The sequence below is a fragment of the Coregonus lavaretus genome (genome assembly GCF_964263955.1).
Source record: "Coregonus lavaretus genome assembly, chromosome: 10".
NCBI lineage: Eukaryota > Metazoa > Chordata > Actinopteri > Salmoniformes > Salmonidae > Coregonus > Coregonus lavaretus.
Window position 1 is genome coordinate 6,167,086 of NC_139997.1, and position 19,467 is coordinate 6,186,552.

Consider the following 19,467-nt stretch of genomic DNA (forward strand, 5'->3'; position numbering starts at 1 on the left):
GCTCCCCTGTCCATCTGCTCCCCTGTCTCCCAGCTCCCCTGTCTTCCTACTCCCCCGTCAGCCTGCTCCCCTGTCTCCCAGCTCCCCTGTCTCCCAGCTCCCCTGTCTCCCAGCTCCACTGTCTCCCTGCTCCCCTGCTCCCAGCTCCGCTGTCCCTCTGCTCCATGTCTCCCTACTCCCTTGTCACCCTGCTCCCCTGTCTCTCTGCTTCCCTGTCTCCCTGCTCCATGTCTCCCTGCTCCATGTCCCTCTGCTCCCCTCTCTCCCTGCTCCCCTGTCTTCCTACACCCCCGTCTCCCAGCTCCACTCTCCCAGCTCCCCTGTCTCCCAGCTCCCCTGTCTCCCAGCTCCCCTGTCTCCCAGCTCCCCTGTCTCCCAGCTCCCCTGTCTCCCTGCTCCCCTGTCTCCCTGCTCCCCTGTCTCCCTGCTCCCCTGTCTACCTGCTCCCCTGTCTACCTGCTCCCCTGTCCACCTAATCCCCTGTCACCCAGCTCCCCTGTCTTCTGCTCCCCCGTCTTCTGCTCCCCCGTCTCCCAGCTCCCCTTTCTCCCTGCTTCCCTGTCTCCCAGCTCCCCTGTCTCCCAGGTCCCCTGTCTCCCAGCTCCCCTGTCTCCCAGCTCCCCTGTCTTCCTGCTCCCCTGTCTACCTGCTCCCCTGTCCACCTGCTCCCCTGTCCACCTGCTCCCCTGTCACCCAGCTCCCCTGTCTTCTGCTCCCCCGTCAGCCTAATCCCCCGTCTCCCAGCTCCACTGTCTCCCAGCTCCCCTTTCTCCCTGCTTCCCTGTCTCCCTGCTCCCCTGTCTCCCTGCTCCCCTGTCTCTCTGCTTCCCTGTCTCCCTGCTCCCCTGTCTTCCTACTCCCCCGTCTTCCTACTCCCCCGTCAGCCTACTCCCCCGTCTCCCAGCTCCCCTGTCTCCCAGCTCCCCCGTCTCCCCTGTCTCCCAGCTCCCCCGTCTACCTGCTCCCCTGTCTCCCTGCTCCCCTGTCTACCTGCTCCCCTGTCTACCTGCTCCCCTGTCCACCTAATCCCCTGTCACCCAGCTCCCCTGTCTTCTGCTCCCCCGTCTCCCAGCTCCACTGTCTCCCAGCTCCACTTTCTCCCTGCTTCCCTGTCTCCCAGCTCCCCTGTCTCCCAGCTCCCCTGTCTCCCAGCTCCCCTGTCTCCCTGCTCCCCTGTCTCCCTGCTCCCCTGTCTCCCTGCTCCCCTGTCTCCCTGCTCCCCTGTCCACCTGCTCCCCTGTCCACCTGCTCCCCTGTCACCCAGCTCCCCTGTCTTCTGCTCCCCCGTCAGCCTAATCCCCTGTCTCCCAGCTCCACTGTCTCCCAGCTCCCCTTTCTCCCTGCTTCCCTGTCTCCCTGCTCCCCTGTCTCCCTGCTTCCCTGTCTCCCTGCTCCCCTGTCTCTCTGCTTCCCTGTCTTCCTACTCCCCCGTCTTCCTACTCCCCCGTCTTCCTACTCCCCCGTCTTCCTACTCCCCCGTCTCCCAGCTCCCCTGTCTCCCAGCTCCCCCGTCTCCCCTGTCTCCCAGCTCCCCCGTCTACCTGCTCCCCCGTCTACCTGCTCCCCCGTCTCCCAGCTCCCCTGTCTCCCAGCTCCCCTGTCTCCCAGCTCCCCTGTCCTCCTTCTCCCCTGTCTCCCTGCTCCCCTGTCTCCCTGCTCCCCTGTCTCCCTGCTCCCCTGTCTCCCTGCTCCCCTGTCTCCCTGCTCCCCTGTCTCCCAGCTCCCCTGTCTCCCTGCTCTCTGTCTCCCTGCTCCCCTGTCTCCCTACTCCCCTGTCCCTCTGCTCCCCTGTCTCCCTGCTCCCCTGTCCCTCTGCTCCCCTGTCCCTCTGCTCCCCTGTCTCCCTGCTCCCCTGTCCCTCTGCTCCCCTGTCCCTCTGCTCCCCTGTCTCCCTGCTGCCCTGTCCCTCTGCTCCCCTGTCTCCCTGCTGCCCTGTCTCCCTGCTGCCCTGTCCCTCTGCTCCCCTGTCTCCCTGCCCCACAGCCCCACCACATTACCTTTGACCACCACTGAAATCAGCAAGGCATGTGGTCTACGATATTGGCTACTCAGCACACAAGCCCTCCAACAACTCTTCCGTGCTGCTCTCCCCCCCACCCCCAAACACAAACACACACTGTTTCATGACATATTTACTAGAGCAGCTTCCTGCCTCCCTCTAGGATGTCCAGCCAACCGTTACACTAGGGTCCAGGTACAATGTTTAATGGCATATATATGCCAGTCACTCATCCCTCTAGCTTCAGCCGTTCTCTCTTAGGATACACTCTTAGAATAAAAGGTGCTATCTAGATCCTAAAAGGGTTCTTCGGCTGTCCCCATAGGAGAACCCTTTGAAGAACCCTTTTTGGTTCCAGATATAACCCTTTTGGGTTCAATGTTGAACCCTTTCCACAGAGGGTTCTACATGGAACCCAAAATAGTTCTATCTGGAACCAAAAATGGTTCTACCTGGAACCAAAAATGGTTCTACCTGGAACCAAAAAGGGTTCTCCTATGGGGACAGCCGAAGAACCCTTTTGGAACCCAGTATGGCTGAGTCCCAAATGTCACCCTATTCTCAATATAGTGCACTACTTTTGACCAGGACCCATAGGGCTGTAGTCAAAAGTAGTGCCCTATAAAGGGAACAGGGTGCCATTTGGGACGCTGTCTATTTGTGACTCTTTTTCTTTGTTTAACATGCTTGCAGCATTCCTAGACGGACAAAAGATTCCCCTCAGATTGTGCCACAGATATCTCTGTTTCAGATATCTTTTTACAGACCGGTGACACACCTTTCAAATAGGAAAATAGCAATGACTAGCTACAGTGCCTTCAGAAAGTATTCATACCTCTTGACTTATTCCACATTTTGTTGTGTTACAGCCTGAATTCAAATCTACACACAATACCCCATAATGACCGGGTTTCCTTTCTTTGAAATTTTAGCAAATGTATTGAAAATGAAATACAGAAATATCTCACATAAGTATTCACACGCCTCCGTCAATACATGTTAGAATCACCTTTGGCAGTGATTACAGCTGAGAGTCTTTCTGAGTAAGTCTCTAAAAGCTTTGCACGCCTGGATTGTACAACATTTGCCCATTATTCTTTTCATAATTCTTCAAGCTCTGTCAAATTGGTTGTTGATAATTGCTAGACAACCATTTTCAGGTCTTGCTATAGATTTTCAAGCAGATTAAAGTCAAAACTGTAACTCGGCCAATCAGGAACATTCACTGTCTTCTTGTCAAACAACTCCAGTGTAGATTTGGCCTTGTGTTTTAGGTTATTGTCCTGCTGAAAGGTGAATTCATCTCCCAGTGTCTGGTGGAAAGCAGACTGAACCAGGTTTTCCTCTAGGATTTTGTCTGTGCTTTGCTCCATTACGTTGATTTTTTATCCTGAATAACTCCACAGTTCTTAACGATTGCAATCATACCCATAACATAATGCAGCCACCACTATGCTTGAAAATATGGAGAGTGGTACTCAGTAATGCGTTGTATTGGATTTGCCCCAAACATAACATCTTGTATTCAGGACAAAAAGTGAATTGCTTTGCCACATTTTTGTGCAGTATTACTTTAGTGCCTTGTTGCAAACAGGATGCATGTTTTGGAATATTTTATTCTGTACAGGCTTCCTTCTTTTCACTCTGTCATGTAGGTTAGTATTGTGGAGTAACTACAATGTTGTTGATCCATCCTCAGTTTTCTCCTATCACAGCAATTAAACTCTGTAACTGTTTTAATGTCACCATTGGCCTCATGGTGAAATCCCTGAGCGATTTCCTTTCTCCTCCGGCAACTGAGTTAGGAAGGTCGCCTGTATCTTTGTAGTGACTGGGTGTATTGATACACCATCCAAAGTGTAATTAATAACTTCACCATGCTCAAAGGGTTATGTGGGTCAATGTCTGCTTTTTTTATTTGTACCCATCTACCAATAGGTGTCCTTCTTTACGAGGAATTGGAAAAGCTTCCTGGTCTTTGTGGTTGAATCTGTGTTTGAAATTCACTGCTCGACTGAGGGACCTTACAGATAATTGTACAGTGGGGAGAAGAAGTATTTGATACACTGCCGATTTTGCAGGTTTTCCTACTTACAAAGCATGTAGAGGTCTGTAATTTTTATCATAGGTACACTTCAACTGTGAGAGACAGAATCTAAAACAAAAATCCAGAAAATCATATTGTATGATTTTTAAGTAATTAATTTGCATTGTATTGCATGACATAAGTATTTGATCACCTACCAACCAGTAAGAATTCCGGCTCTCACAGACCTGTTAGTTTTTCTTTAAGAAGCCCTCCTGTTCTCCACTCATTACCTGTATTAACTGCACCTGTTTGAACTCGTTACCTGTATAAAAGACACCTGTCCACACACTCAATCAAACAGACTCCAACCTCTCCACAATGGCCAAGACCAGAGAGCTGTGTAAGGACATCAGGGATAAAATTGGTTGACCTGGTCAATGACCTGAAGAGAGCTGGGACCACAGTCTCAAAGAAAACCATTAGTAACAAACTATGCCGTCATGGATTAAAATCCTGCAGCGCACGCAAGGTCCCCCTGCTCAAGCCAGCGCATGTCCAGGCCTGTCTGAAGTTTGCCAATGACTATCTGGATGATCCAGAGGAGGAATGGGAGAAGATCATGTGGTCTGATGAGACAAAAATAGAGCTTTTTGGTCTAAACTCCACTTGCCGTGTTTGGAGGAAGAAGAAGGATGAGTACAACCCCAAGAACACCATCCCAACCGTGAAGCATGGAGGTGGAAACATCATTCTTTGGGGATGCTTTTTTGCAAAGGGGACAGGACGACTGCACCGTATTGAGGGGAGGATGGATGGGGCCATGTATTGCGAGATCTTGGCCAACAACCTCCTTCCCTCAGTAAGAGCATTGAAGATGGGTCGTGGCTGGGTCTTCCAGCATGACAACAACCCGAAACACACAGCCAGGGCAACTAAGGAGTGGCTCTGTAAGAAGCATCTCAAGGTCCTGGAGTGGCCTAGCCAGTCTCCAGACCTGAATCCAATAGAAAATCTTTGGAGGGAGCTGAAAGTCCGTATTGCCCAGCGACAGCCCCGAAACCTGAAGGATCTGGAGAAGGTCTGTATGGAAGAGTGGGCCAAAATCCCTGCTGCAGTGTGTGCAAACCTGGTCAAGACCTACAGGAAATGTATGATCTCTGTAATTGCAAACAAAGGTTTCTGTACCAAATATTAAGTTCTGCTTTTCTGATGTATCAAATACTTATGTCATGCAATAAAATGCAAATGAATTACTTAAAAATCATACAATGTGATTTTCTGGATTTTAGATTCCGTCTCTCACAGTTGAAGTGTACCTATGATAAAAATTACAGACCTCTACATGCTTTGTAAGTAGGAAAACCTGCAAAATCGGCAGTGTATCAAATATTTGTTCTCCCCACTGTATGTGTGGGGTACAGAGATGAGGTAGTCATTCAAAAATCATGTCAAACACTATTACTACACACAGAGTGAGTCCATGCAATTTATTATGTGACTTGTTAAGCACATTTTTACTCCTGAACTTATTTAGGCTTGCCATAACAAAGGGGTTGAATACGTATTGACTCAAGACATTTCAGCTTTTCATTTGTAATTAATTTGTAAAAATTTCCAAATACATCATTCCACTTTGACATTATGGGGTATTGTGTGTAGACCAGTGACACAACATCTCAATTTAACCCATTTTAAATTCAGGCTTTAACACAACAAAATGTGGAAAAAGTCAAGGGGTGTGATTTCTTTCTGAAGTCACTGTAAATAGGGTATTGACCATGGTGGCTTTTGGTGGGTCTATATTTTAACAAATGTTGAGTAACATTTTGCTGTGTTTATGTGCCCCCTCAGCAGCTCGGCTGTTTGAGAAGTCGGACAACGTGATGAAGGCTGGGACATGCTCTGCTACATGTGAAGACTTCCACCAGATCAAGATGACTGTGCTTCAGCTCAAACAAAAGGTTTGTTCTGGTTTCCAATAATCCCCCCCCCCCTAATAGCACTGACTTTGAAGAAGAATGTACTTTCTATGCCTGTGACATGTGGTTGTCCCACATAGCTATCTTAAGATGAATGCATTATGACTGTAAGTCACTTTGGATAAAAGTGTCTGCTAAATGGCATATTATTATTATTATTATTATTATTATTATTATTATTATTATTATTATTATTATTATTATTATTATTATTATTATTATAATAACTGTAAGTGGCTGTGGATAAGAGTGTCTGCTAAATGACGTAATATGTAAATGTAAATATAATCCAATAAAGACATTAAATGCACCTGGTTGGATTCAGGTTTATTAAAAAGTGGTAAAGACTATATTATTATTATAACGTCTTATATAATTCTATTTAATTTGTGTTGCTGCTTACCACTGAGCCATTCCACATAAAACACAGCTGGTTGGATTCAGTTAGGTATTAAAATGGACCAGGATTATTCAGTTGGTTTATTTATTTATTCACGCTATTCTATTGTATGCATCATTCACCAAAGAGCTCTGCATATCACTAGTCTATATCTGCCAATATATTCAGGTGGAATAACACTGGGAAACATCTCCTCTGGGACGCAGAACAACGTTTATTGTACATAATAAAAATTATTGAAATCATTTTGAAATACTGCAGCTAGCTAGTTGGTTCTGTAACTTATGTCTGTCATTGTAAAGTGCCGGTTATATGGTGTAAAACTCACTGGAGTGGTACCACATGCGCACACACACACACACACACACACACACACACACACACACACACACACACATTGCTTAGTGAGTATTTCCAGCCCTCCAGCCTTCCCAGTCAGGCTCAATCTGTAGACCAGTCTGTCAACAGGGCTGCTCACCACTCTGCCCTATAATACGTGATATATAGTTCCCAGCCGTGTGGTCCTGTGGTCCTGTGGGCAGGGTACTAGCTCTTTTTTCATTGGAGGGAAAGAATGAAATAGGCCTATGTGGCTAGTGTGACGCAAATGGCACCCTATTCCCCAATCCCTACACAGGGCCCATAGGGGTCTGGTCAAAAGTAGTGCACTATATAGGGAATAGGCTGCCGTTTGGGAAACAGCCTAAGACAACAAAATTGTATTTTGAGAACAGAGGTCAGAGATTGACTGACTGACTGACAGGAGAGGAAGGTTATGGTCATCACTGGTCACTCACTGCCCCCCACAAGGCATCAACTGGTCTCTCACTTTCCCCCTCAAGGCATAAACTGGTCACTCACTGCCCCCTTAAAGGCATAAACTGGTCACTCACTGCCCCCCTCAAGGCATAAACTGGTCACTCACTGCCCCCTCAAGGCATAAACTGGTCACTCACTGCTCCCCTCAAGGCATAAACTGGTCACTCACTGCCCCCCTCAAGGCATAAACTGGTCACTCACTGCCCCCCTCAAGGCATAAACTGGTCACTCACTGCCCCCCTCAAGGCATAAACGGCAGGTAGCTTAGTGGGTAAGAGCGTTGTGCCAGTAACCGAAAGGTCGCTGGTTCTAATCCCCGAGCCGACTAGGTGAAAAATCTGTCGATGTGCCCTTGAGCAAGGCACTTAACCCTAATTGCTCCTGTAAGTCGCTCTGGATAATAATAAAATAAACTGGTCACTCACTGCCCCCCTCATAGCATAGCTGCCTGTCTCTACTCTACAGACACTCCATCTCATGTCAAGGCTCAGAGACCACGTCGACATATGATGCAGGAATAATGATTGAATTGTATGTTCTCTGATTCATCGCCCGTGCCCAAGGACATACCATGTCACATGACTTGCACACCAGTTCGCAGGCAATGTATGGCCCCAGCCCCAGTCTAATTTATAGCCCCAGTCTAATTTATGGCCTCGGTCTAATGTATGGCCCCAGCCCCAGTCTAATGTATAGCCCCAGTCTAATTTATGGCCTCGGTCGAATGTATGGCCCCAGCCCCAGCCTAATGTATGGCCCCAGCCCCAGTCTAATGTATAGCCCCAGCCCCAGTCTAATGTATGGCCCCAGCCCCAGTCTAATGTATGGCCCCAGCCCCAGTCTAATGTATGGCCCCAATCTATTGTATGGCCCCAGCCTCAGCCTAATACATGGCCCCAGCTCCAGCCTAATGTATGGCCCCAGCCTAATGTATGGCCCCAGCCCCAGCCTAATGTATGGCCCCAGCCTAATATATGGCCCCAGCCCCAGCCCCAGCCTAATGTATAGCCCCAGCCCCAGTCTAATGTATGGCCCCAGCCACAGTCGAATGTATGGCCCCATCCCCAGTCGAATGTATGGCCCCAGCCCCAGTCTAATGTATGGCCCCAGCCCCAGTCTAATGTATGGCCCCAGCCCCAGCCTAATGTATGGCCCCAGCCTAATGTATGGCCCCAGCCTAATGTATGGCCCCAGCCTAATGTATGGCCCCAGCCCTAGTCTAATGTATGGCCCAGCCCCAGCCTAATGTATGGCCCCAGCCCCAGCCTAATGTATGGCCCCAGCCCCAGCCCCAGTCTAATGTATGGCCCCAGCCCCAGCCTAATGTATGGCCCCAGCCTAATGTATGGCCCCAGCCCTAGTCTAATGTATGGCCCCAGCCCCAGCCTAATGTATGGCCCCAGCCTAATGTATGGCCCCAGCCCCAGCCTAATGTATGGCCCCAGCCTAATATATGGCCCCAGCCCCAGCCTAATGTATAGCCCCAGCCCCAGTCTAATGTATGGCCCCAGCCTAATGTATGGCCCCAGCCTAATGTATGGCCCCAGCCTAATGTATGGCCCCAGCCCTAGTCTAATGTATGGCCCAGCCCCAGCCTAATGTATGGCCCCAGTCTAATGTATGGCCCCAGCCCCAGTCTAATGTATGGCCCCAGCCCCAGTCTAATGTATGGCCCAGCCCCAGCCTAATGTATGGCCCCAGTCTAATGTATGGCCCCAGCCCCAGTCTAATGTATGGCCCAGCCCCAGCCTAATGTATGGCCCCAGCCCCAGTCTAATGTATGGCCCCAGCCCCAGTCTAATGTATGGCCCCAGCCTAATGTATGGCCCCAGCCCCAGCCCCAGTCTAATGTATGGCCCCAGCCCCAGTCTAATGTATGGCCCCAGCCCCAGCCTAATGTATGGCCCCAGCCTAATGTATGGCCCCAGCCCCAGCCTAATGTATGGCCCCAGCCTAATATATGGCCCCAGCCCCAGCCCCAGCCTAATGTATAGCCCCAGTCTAATGTATGGCCCCAGCCACAGTCGAATGTATGGCCCCATCCCCAGTCGAATGTATAGCCCCAGCCCCAGTCTAATGTATGGCCCCAGCCACAGTCGAATGTATGGCCCCATCCCCAGTCTAATGTATGGCCCCAGCCCCAGCCCCAGCCTAATGTATAGCCCCAGCCCCAGTCTAATGTATAGCCCCAGCCCCAGCCTAATGTATGGCCCCATCCCCAGTCGAATGTATGGCCCCAGCCCCAGTCTAATGTATGGCCCCAGCCCCAGTCTAATGTATGGCCCCAGCCCCAGTCTAATGTATGGCCCCAGCCCCAGCCCCAGTCTAATGTATGGCCCCAGCCCCAGCCCCAGTCTAATGTATGGCCCCAGCCACAGTCTAATGTATGGCCCCAGCCCCAGTCTAATGTATGACCCCAGCCCCAGCCTAATGTATGGCCCCAGCCCCAGTCTAATGTATGGCCCCATCCCCAGTCTAATGTATGGCCCCAGCCCCAGCCTAATGTATGGCCCCAGCCCCAGCCTAATGTATGGCCCCAGCCCCAGTCTAATGTGTGGCCCCAGCCCCAGCCTAATGTATGGCCTCAGCCTAATGTATGGCCCCAGCCCCAGCCTAATGTATAGCCCCAGCCTAATGTATGGCCCCAGCCTAATGAATAGCCCCAGCCCCAGCCTAATGTATGGCCCCAGCCCCAGTTTAATGTATGGCCCCATCCCCAGTCTAATGTATGGCCCCAGCCCCAGCCTAATGTATGGCCCCAGCCCCAGCCTAATGTATGGCCCCAGCCCCAGTCTAATGTGTGGCCCCAGCCCCAGCCTAATGTATGGCCTCAGCCTAATGTATGGCCCCAGCCCCAGCCTAATGTATAGCCCCAGCCTAATGTATGGCCCCAGCCTAATGAATAGCCCCAGCCCCAGCCTAATGTATGGCCCCAGCCCCAGTCTAATGTATAGCCCCAGCCCCAGTCTAATGTATGGCCCCAGCCTAATGTATGGCCCCAGCCTAATGTATGGCCCCAGCCCCAGCCTAATGTATGGCCCCAGCCCCAGCCTAATGTATGGCCCCAGCCTAATGTATAGCCCCAGCCTAATGTATGGCCCCAGCCTAATGTATGGCCCCAGCCCCAGCCTAATGTATGGCCCCAGCCTAATGTATGGCCCCAGCCCCAGCCTAATGTATGGCCTCAGTCTAATGTATGGCCCCAGCCCCAGTCTAATATATGGCCCCAGCCCCAGTCTAATGTATGGCCCCAGCCCCAGCCTAATGTATAGCCCCAGCCTAATGTATGGCCCCAGCCTAATGTATGGCCCCAGCCCCAGCCTAATGTATGGCCTCAGTCTAATGTATGGCCCCAGCCCCAGTCTAATGTATGGCCCCAGCCCCAGCCTAATGTATGGCCCCAGCCCCAGTCTAATGTATAGCCCCAGCCCCAGTCTAATGTATGGCCTCAGCCTAATGTATAGCCCCAGCCTAATGTATGGCCCCAGCCTAATGTATGGCCCCAGCCCCAGCCTAATGTATGGCCCCAGCCCCAGCCTAATGTATGGCCCCAGCCTAATGTATGGCCCCAGCCCCAGCCTAATGTATGGCCTCAGTCTAATGTATGGCCCCAGCCCCAGTCTAATGTATGGCCCCAGCCCCAGTCTAATGTATGGCCCCAGCCCCAGTCTAATGTATGGCCTTAGCCCCAGTCTAATGTATGGTCTCAGTCTAATGTATGGCCCCAGCCCCAGCCTATACTATGCTTTGATATAGAGTACCTATATGTATATATCCCTCAGAGTACAGTGCAGAATCCAAGATGTCTCCAGGTCTACCTAAATAATGCAGAGTGATTTCCTGGGCCTGCGTCTGGCTGTTACAAACTGACATATCTGGTTTCACATCTGACAAGTCGTACTCTGACACAAAAATTGTTTCACGTAAAGAATGTCATTTTCCTATCCTGTTAGTGTAATGCATCCATGTAGTAACTATTATTACAGGTCCTTGAACTCTACACTGTAATCTCCCCATAGGCTTCTGCTCTATGATGACTGACAGCCAAATGGCTGTATTGTCGACATGCCTGATCGTTTTGCCATTCTCCATTAATCTCAGACCTCACTCTCATTAAGACTGATCTTGAGAAAATCCTTTGTTCCTCAACCATTTAAACAATCTCAACTGTATCTGCTCCTCTTGTTCTATAGATCGCCATGTTGCCCAGCAACGCTGATGTAACCAAGCAGATGACCAGTGAGAAGATGCTGATGTCACACTCCTTCCTCCCCGGGCCTCCTGGTCTGCCCGGTCCTCCAGGTAAAACTATCTGTACAGTGCCTTGCAAAAGTATTCATCCCCCTTGGCGTTTTTCCTATTTTGTTGCATTACAACCTGTAATTTAAATTGATATTTATTTGGATTTCATGTAATGGACATACACAAAATAGTCAAAATTGGTGAAGTGAAATGAAAAAAAAAAAATAACGGAAAAGTGGTGCGTAGATATGTATTCACCCCCTTTGCTATGAAGCCCCTAAATAAGATCTGGTGCAACCAATTACCTTCAGAAGTCACATAATTAGTTAAATAAAGTCCACCTGTGTGCAATCTAAGTGTCACATGATCTCAGTATATATACACCTGTTCTGAAAGGCCCCAGAGTCTGCAACACAACAAAGCAAGGGGCACCACCAAGCAAGCGACACCATGAAGACCAAGGAGCTCTCCAAACAGGTCAGGGACAAAGTTGTGGAGAAGTACAGATCAGGGTTGGGTTATAAAAAAATATCCGAAACTTTGAACATCCCACGGAGCACCATTAAATCCATTATTAAAAAATCGAAAGAATATGTTACCACAACAAACCTTCCAAGAGAGGGCCGCCCACCAAAACTCACGGACCAGGCAAGGAGGGTATTAATCAGAGAGGCAACAAATAGACCAAAGATAACCCTGAAGGAGCTGCAAAGCTCCACAGCGGAGATTGGAGTATCTGTCCATAGGACCACTTTAAGCCATACACTCTACAGAGCTGGGCTTTACGGAAGAGTGGCCAGAAAAAAGCCATTGCTTAAAAAAAATATATAAGCAAACACTTTTGGTGTTCGCCAAAAGGCATGTGGGAGACTCCACAAACATATGGAAGAAGGTACTCTGGTCAGATGAGACTAAAATCCATCAAGGAAAATGTTATGTCTGGCGCAAACCCAACACCTCTCATCACCCCGAGAACACCATCCCCACAGTGAAGCATGGTGGTCTGTAGCCCTGTAGTATAATGTCTCTGTCTGTCTGTAGTATAATGTCTCTGCTCTGTCTGTAGTATAATGTCTCTGCTCTGTCTGTCTGTAGTATAATGTCTCTGTCTGTCTGTAGTTTAATGTCTCTACTCTGTCTGTCTGTAGTTTAATGTCTCTACTCTGTCTGTCTGTAGTTTAATGTCTCTGTCTGTCTGTAGTTTAATGTCTCTGTCTGTCTGTAGTTTAATGTCTCTGTCTGTCTGTAGTATAATGTCTCTGTCTGTCTGTAGTATAATGTCTCTACTCTGTCTGTCTGTAGTTTAATGTCTCTACTCTGTCTGTCTGTAGTTTAATGTCTCTGTCTGTCTGTAGTTTAATGTCTCTGTCTGTCTGTAGTTTAATGTCTCTGTCTGTCTGTAGTATAATGTCTCTGTCTGTCTGTAGTATAATGTCTCTGTCTGTCTGTAGTATAATGTCTCTGTCTGTCTGTAGTTTAATGTCTCTACTCTGTCTGTCTGTAGTTTAATGTCTCTGTCTGTCTGTAGTTTAATGTCTCTGTCTGTCTGTAGTTTAATGTCTCTGTCTGTCTGTAGTATAATGTCTCTGTCTGTCTGTAGTATAATGTCTCTGTCTGTCTGTAGTATAATGTCTCTGTCTGTCTGTAGTATAATGTCTCTACTCTGTCTGTAGTATAATGTCTCTGTCTGTCTGTAGTATAATGTCTCTGTCTGTCTGTAGTATAATGTCTCTACTCTGTCTGTAGTATAATGTCTCTGTCTGTCTGTAGTATAATGTCTCTGCTCTGTCTGTAGTATAATGTCTCTGCTCTGTCTGTCTATAGTATAATGTCTCTGTCTGTCTATAGTATAATGTCTCTGTCTGTCTGTAGTATAATGTCTCTACTCTGTCTGTCTGTAGTTTAATGTCTCTGTCTGTCTGTAGTATAATGTATCTGTCTGTCTGTCTGTAGTATAATGTCTCTGTCTGTCTGTAGTATAATGTCTCTGTCTGTCTGTAGTATAATGTCTCTGTCTGTCTGTAGTATAATGTCTCTGTCTGTCTGTCTGTCTGTAGTATAATGTCTCTGTCTGTCTGTCTGTAGTATAATGTCTCTACTCTGTCTGTAGTATAATGTCTCTACTCTGTCTGTAGTATAATGTCTCTGTCTGTCTGTAGTATAATGTCTCTGTCTGTCTGTAGTATAATGTCTCTGCTCTGTCTGTAGTATAATGTCTCTGTCTGTCTGTAGTATAATGTCTCTGCTCTGTCTGTCTGTAGTATAATGTCTCTGCTCTGTCTGTCTGTAGTATAATGTCTCTGCTCTGTCTGTAGTATAATGTCTCTGTCTGTCTGTAGTATAATGTCTCTGTCTGTCTGTAGTATAATGTCTCTGTCTGTCTGTAGTATAATGTCTCTACTCTGTCTGTAGTATAATGTCTCTGCTCTCTCTGTGTTCTGTCTGTGTCCTGATGTGTCTATAGAGGAGGACCATCCTCTTCCTCACTAGAGGAGCCTCCTTTGGGAGTCCTATTGTCTTACATCAGATATCGTGACTCATGCTGCACTGAGCTGTCAAGTGACTAGCGTAGCGTAGGAGTGATGTTACTATGACTTGCCTAACATAGAATTACATATTAGAACTCCATTTTAATTGTAATTTAATAGGATGTCTGTGGGACTTAACACCATCCCAGCGGCTGCCCACTGGAATAAGATACCAAGGCTACGGCATCTTGCCTCTCAGACAGTGTCTATCGTTACAGAAACTCCTCAGATAATCTTTTATTTCAGCCCTCTCCCACTTATCCCAGACCTGTGTGTTTCTACATCTCAGGAGATCCAGGGCCAATGGGCCCCCCTGGCCACACAGGACTGTTGGGGCCCCCCGGCCCTCCTGGACCCAGGGGACTGATGGGCCCCGTTGGGCCCTCGCCTGACCTGTCCTACATGAAGCAGGGCCGACGCGGGCCCATGGTCAGTACCGGCACCATCACCATACCGTCTGTTTCAATACCACTATTATGTATACTGTCCATTGTAGACCGACATTACAATGCCACTTTCATTCTGTAACATAATCATCACATCATGTCATCCTCTCAGATTATCATTGTTTATAAACTTCAGGTCTAGAGAAACAGTGCTGTGTTAGATGATGGTGCAGCAGGACTCTGTCTCCCTCCTCCCTGTGTCCCCCTCCTCCCTGTGTCCCCCTCCTTCCTGTGTCCCCCTCCTCCCTGTGTCCCCCTCCTTCCTGTGTCCACCTCCTCCCTGTGTCCCCCTCCTTCCTGTGTCCCCCTTTCCTTCCTGTGTTTTCTCCTCCCTGTGTCCCCCTCCTCCCTGTGTCTCCCTCCTCCCTGTGTCCCCCTCCTCCCTGTGTCCCCCTCCTCCCTGTGTCCACCTCCTCCCTGTGTCCCCCTCCTCCCTGTGTCCACCTCCTCCCTGTGTCCACCTCCTCCCTGTGTCTCCCTCCTCCCTGTGTCCCCCTCCTCCCTGTGTCCCCCTCCTTCCTGTGTCCCCCTCCTCCCTGTGTCCCCCTTTCCTTCCTGTGTTTTCTCCTCCCTGTGTCTCCCTCCTCCCTGTGTCCCCCTCCTCCCTGTGTCCCCCTCCTCCCTGTGTCCCCCTCCTCCCTGTGTCCCCCTCCTCCCTGTGTTTTCTCCTCCCTGTGTCCCCCTCCTTCCTGTGTCCCCCTTTCCTTCCTGTGTCCCCCTCCTCCCTGTGTCCCCCTCCTCCCTGTGTCCCCCTCCTCCCTGTGTCCCCCTCCTCCCTGTGTCCCCCTCCTCCCAGGGCGGCAGGTAGCCTAGTGGTTAGAGCGTTGGGACAGAAACCGAAAGGGTTCTTAGTTCAAATCCCCGAGCTGACAAGGTGAAAAATATGTTGATGTTTACTTTTTTATTAAGTAAGTATTTTTGATAAGTATTTACTTGCTCCAGGGTCACTGTTAACACTGGCTGTGACTCAGGGTGAGTGGGCATATGCAAAAAAAAAAATCCTATTAATACACACTTGAAATAGGACAAATACAAGCACACACCACATTTCTATAGGTCACATTGGCCAAGTGATGACATAGATTAATTGAGGGCTTGTGACATTGTGCTCGGTGTGTTTCTGTGTGTGAGCGGTAGACAGGAAGGGGTCGCTAGGAGTCTCCTGCACTACATAGGGAATAGGGTGCCATTTGGGATGCAACCACAGTAACTTCAAACGGATACATGCGACGTGAAATGCGGGCCGACAGCCCTTCCACTCTCACTATTCACCCGAGACGCAAGCCACAGTGTAAAAACTGTTGACTAATGTTACTGGTAATACCAGGGTAAAAATGCTGAACGGCTGAACGCTTTACATTACACAACGCATTGGCTCATTTTGTTCTGACGTATTACAACTCAACTTGTCTCTTGAGTTGTTGAAACACTAACCAATCAACACCAGGGGTCCTCTGTGACGCATGACGCCAAGCTCAGAGATCTATGCCCCTGTTTTTACTGTAGGGAAATGATCTACGGGGCTATGGAGGCACTCTACTGTGCTCTGTATTGTTCTGTAATGGCTCCTTGAGCCGTTCATGCTGATCTGTATGCATCAGACCTGGGTTCAGATACTATTAGAAATCTTTCAAATAAGGACTTTGACAGTTTGCTCTAGCCTGCTAGGAGGCGCAGATGGGGGGGGGGGGGGGGGTTGTTGCCATTTTGGGGCTATTCTATTGGTACATTAAGCCAGTGAAGCACAATCAAGCACTGATAAAGTATTTGAAATTATTTCGAATAGGATTTCAACCCAGGTCCTAACTGGGTTGTGGGCACAGAGCTAGTGCGTGCGTGTGTGTGTGTGTGGCGTACATTTCAGTGTGGCACAATATGAATCCGTCCGGATCTGAACGTGGCGGCGGTCCCAGCTCTCTGTCCCCAGTCCCCTTTGATGGTGACTGTATAGAGAGGAGATGCAGAGGTTCTTTGCCCTTAAATGCTAAAGTCATTGGAATGTAGCTGGACCCAAGATGTGACTGGACACAATTAATGATTCAATGATATGATCTGTGATGTCTTCTCTCATCTCATACAGGGTCCTGCTGGGGCTCCAGGAAAAGATGGCATCAAGGTAGAGCATGATTTGAGCTGCCTCCCAAATTGCGCCCAATTCCCTGTAGTGCACTACTTTTGACTATGGCCCATAGGACTCTGGTCAAAGTAGTGCACTACTTTTGACTAGGGCCCATAGGACTCTGGTCAAAGTAGTGCACTACTTTTGACTAGGGCCCATAGGACTCTGGTCAAAGTAGCGCACTACTTTTGACTAGGGCCCATAGGACTCTGGTCAAAGTAGTGCACTACATATGGAATCGGTTCCATTTGGAACACAACCTTGGAGCATCCTCCCTAGTCTCTAGTCCTCTTCTAGCCTGGTCCCAGATCAGTTTGTGCTGTCTCGTCAATTAACTCCTATGGTTAATTGTTGTCATGCCAAACAGATCTGGGACCAGGCTAGTCCTGACTGTTTTTCATCTTGCTCTGGCCAATGTTTCGTTTTAGCCGAAGGCTGTTTTTTTGTATGGAATGTAAATATTTTAAAAATGTTGGGAGGCCAGTATGAAAAATGTATGCACTCACTAACTGTAAGTCGCACTGGATAAGAGCGCCTGCTAAATGACAACAAAAAATATGTTTAACATCATATCTATGATTACTATGGACTTAGACAAACTCTCTTACTGATACTATTTTGGGAATTGAATTCCCAGTGCATTCCTGCAAAGAAGCAGCTTTTATATCTGTCCTACAGCTGTCTTTTGTCAAATCCCTGAGCTGATAATGCCCTCACCTGGTCTAAAAGTGACATGACATGTATACATTTTATAATAACGTTTAATTAAAAAGTGCTAGCCACCATGCAATGCGACTGTCTAAGAGGTACAAAATACTCATATTTTACATCATATTTGGGTAAGTTAGTTTACTTAAAACGTACTGAGGAGTATTTTGTAAATATGTCCCCGATATTGGGTGTTTGGGTAGATTACAGATACGGATAGCGTATGGAACAGCTTACTGATATTGGGTAGGTGTTTGGTTAGATTACAGATACGGATAGCGTATGGAACAGCTTACTGATATTGGGTAGGTGTTTGGGTAGATAACAGATACGGATAGCGTATGGAACAGTCTACCGGTACGCTGTTGTTTGGTTAGATTGCGAGCAACGTATGGAACAGCTTATGTCGCTCTAACTATTTACACAGTATCTTATGATCCACCATGGCTTTGGGTGTCCATTGATGTATGAAAGATTTGAACGTTCTGCTTATCTGGCTCCCCGAACCACAAATCTAAACCATCTGGCACAACATATACAGCCCCTATCTGACCCGTGTTCAGCTAATAATCCCAGTAGTCAGGTCCATATCGGCTCCATCCAGGACACACAGCACGATGCCCATCCTACACTATCACTGGATAGCTGTATCTATATTGCCTCAGGGTATCATGCTACTCATACATTAGGCCCTGTTCAGGTTGCACATTGATGTACAATGCCATTTGACACGACGGCTGTGATAAAAGTTAAGAGGATATTTTACACGAATTAGCCAAACAATGTTTACACAACCGTTGACCGTTTAGGCTCCCAGGCCCCTGACTTCAATGGTCTGAATAGCGATACTGAACAAAAATATAAACGCAACATGTAAAGTGTTGGTCCCATGTTTCATAAGCTGAAATAAAAAGATCCCAGAAATGTTCCATATGCACAAAAAAATTATTTCTCTCAAATGTTGTGCACAACTTTGTTTACATCCCTGTTAGTGAGCATTTCTCTTTTGCTGAGTTAATCCATCCACCTGACAGGTGTGGCATATCAAGAAGCTGATTAAACAGCATGATCATTACACAGGTACACCTTGTGCTGGGGACACTAAAGGGCCACTCTAAAATGTGCAGTTTTGTCACACAACACAATGCCACAGATGTCTCAAGTTTTGAGGGAGCATGCAATTGGCATGCTGACTGCAGGAATGTCCACCAGAGCTGTTGCCAGATCATTTAATGTTCATTTCTCTACCATAAACTGACTCCAACTTCGTTTTAGACAATTTGGCAGTACGTCCAACCGGCCTCACAACCGCAGAACACGTGTATGGCGTTGTGTGGGCGAGCGGTTTGCTGATGTCAACGTTGTGAACAGAGTGCCCCATGGTGGCGGTGGGGTTATGGTATGGGCAGGTATAAGCTACGGACAATGAGCACAATTGCATTTCATCGATGGCACTTTGAATGCACAAAACTACCGTGACGAGTTCCTGAGGCCCATTGTGAGGCCCATTTTTTTAAAGGTATCTTTGACCAACAGATGCATATCTGTCTTCCCAGTCGTGTGAAATCCATAGGTTAGGTCCTCAAATGAACTATAACTCAGTAAAAACAATGATATATATATATATATATATTTGTTCAGTATATATTGCCCAGGTTATTACTATTGTACACTAATACTACAATATTAATACATAGGCTGAAAGATATTCATCTATGTCTTTGCTAAATCTAATTACGGATAATAGGGTAATCATCTGGATGAACAAGGTTTTTAAACTTCACTCAAAATTAACTTCCATCTCCCATGTGGAAATGACAGTAGAATGAGAAGACAGTCAATGTTGTCTTCCCCTGCCTTATTGCTCTGTAACTGTAACTCATCTTAACACAATATTGGTTTTGTTTCTCTAGGGGGAGAGAGGGGCTCCTGGACCTTCCGGATCTCCAGTAAGTGAAGACGCCACTCTTCTCTTCTGTCTTCCTTCAACCACCCTGCAACGGTATACAGAGGGTACTCAAGTACTATTTGAGAAGTTCCGGTCACACAAATTTCCTAGGTGGCAAAAGGTCCGGATGGATATTGTCATTTATCGGCATAGTAACAAACCCCCACCTCACAAACCCATGCAACCCCAAACTGTTCACACCCCGCTTGTTGGTGGAGATAACATTTTGCCGTTTTAAAGCTAATTTCCT

General features: G+C 47.9%; 1 protein-coding gene across 1 annotated transcript in view; it reads left to right on the forward strand.

The window, feature by feature from the left end:
* ccbe1 (collagen and calcium binding EGF domains 1) overlaps positions 1–19,467 on the forward strand; it is a gene marked incomplete at its 3' end in the record, with an annotated part of 81,904 nt that overhangs the window by 62,036 nt on the left and 401 nt on the right. Inside the window, exons 6-10 of the mRNA XM_084169845.1 lie at positions 5,880–5,989; positions 11,420–11,528; positions 14,286–14,425; positions 16,523–16,558; positions 19,183–19,282. Coding sequence (XP_084025971.1) covers positions 5,880–5,989; positions 11,420–11,528; positions 14,286–14,425; positions 16,523–16,558; positions 19,183–19,282 — 495 coding nt within the window. The remainder of the gene's footprint in view (positions 1–5,879; positions 5,990–11,419; positions 11,529–14,285; positions 14,426–16,522; positions 16,559–19,182; positions 19,283–19,467) is intronic.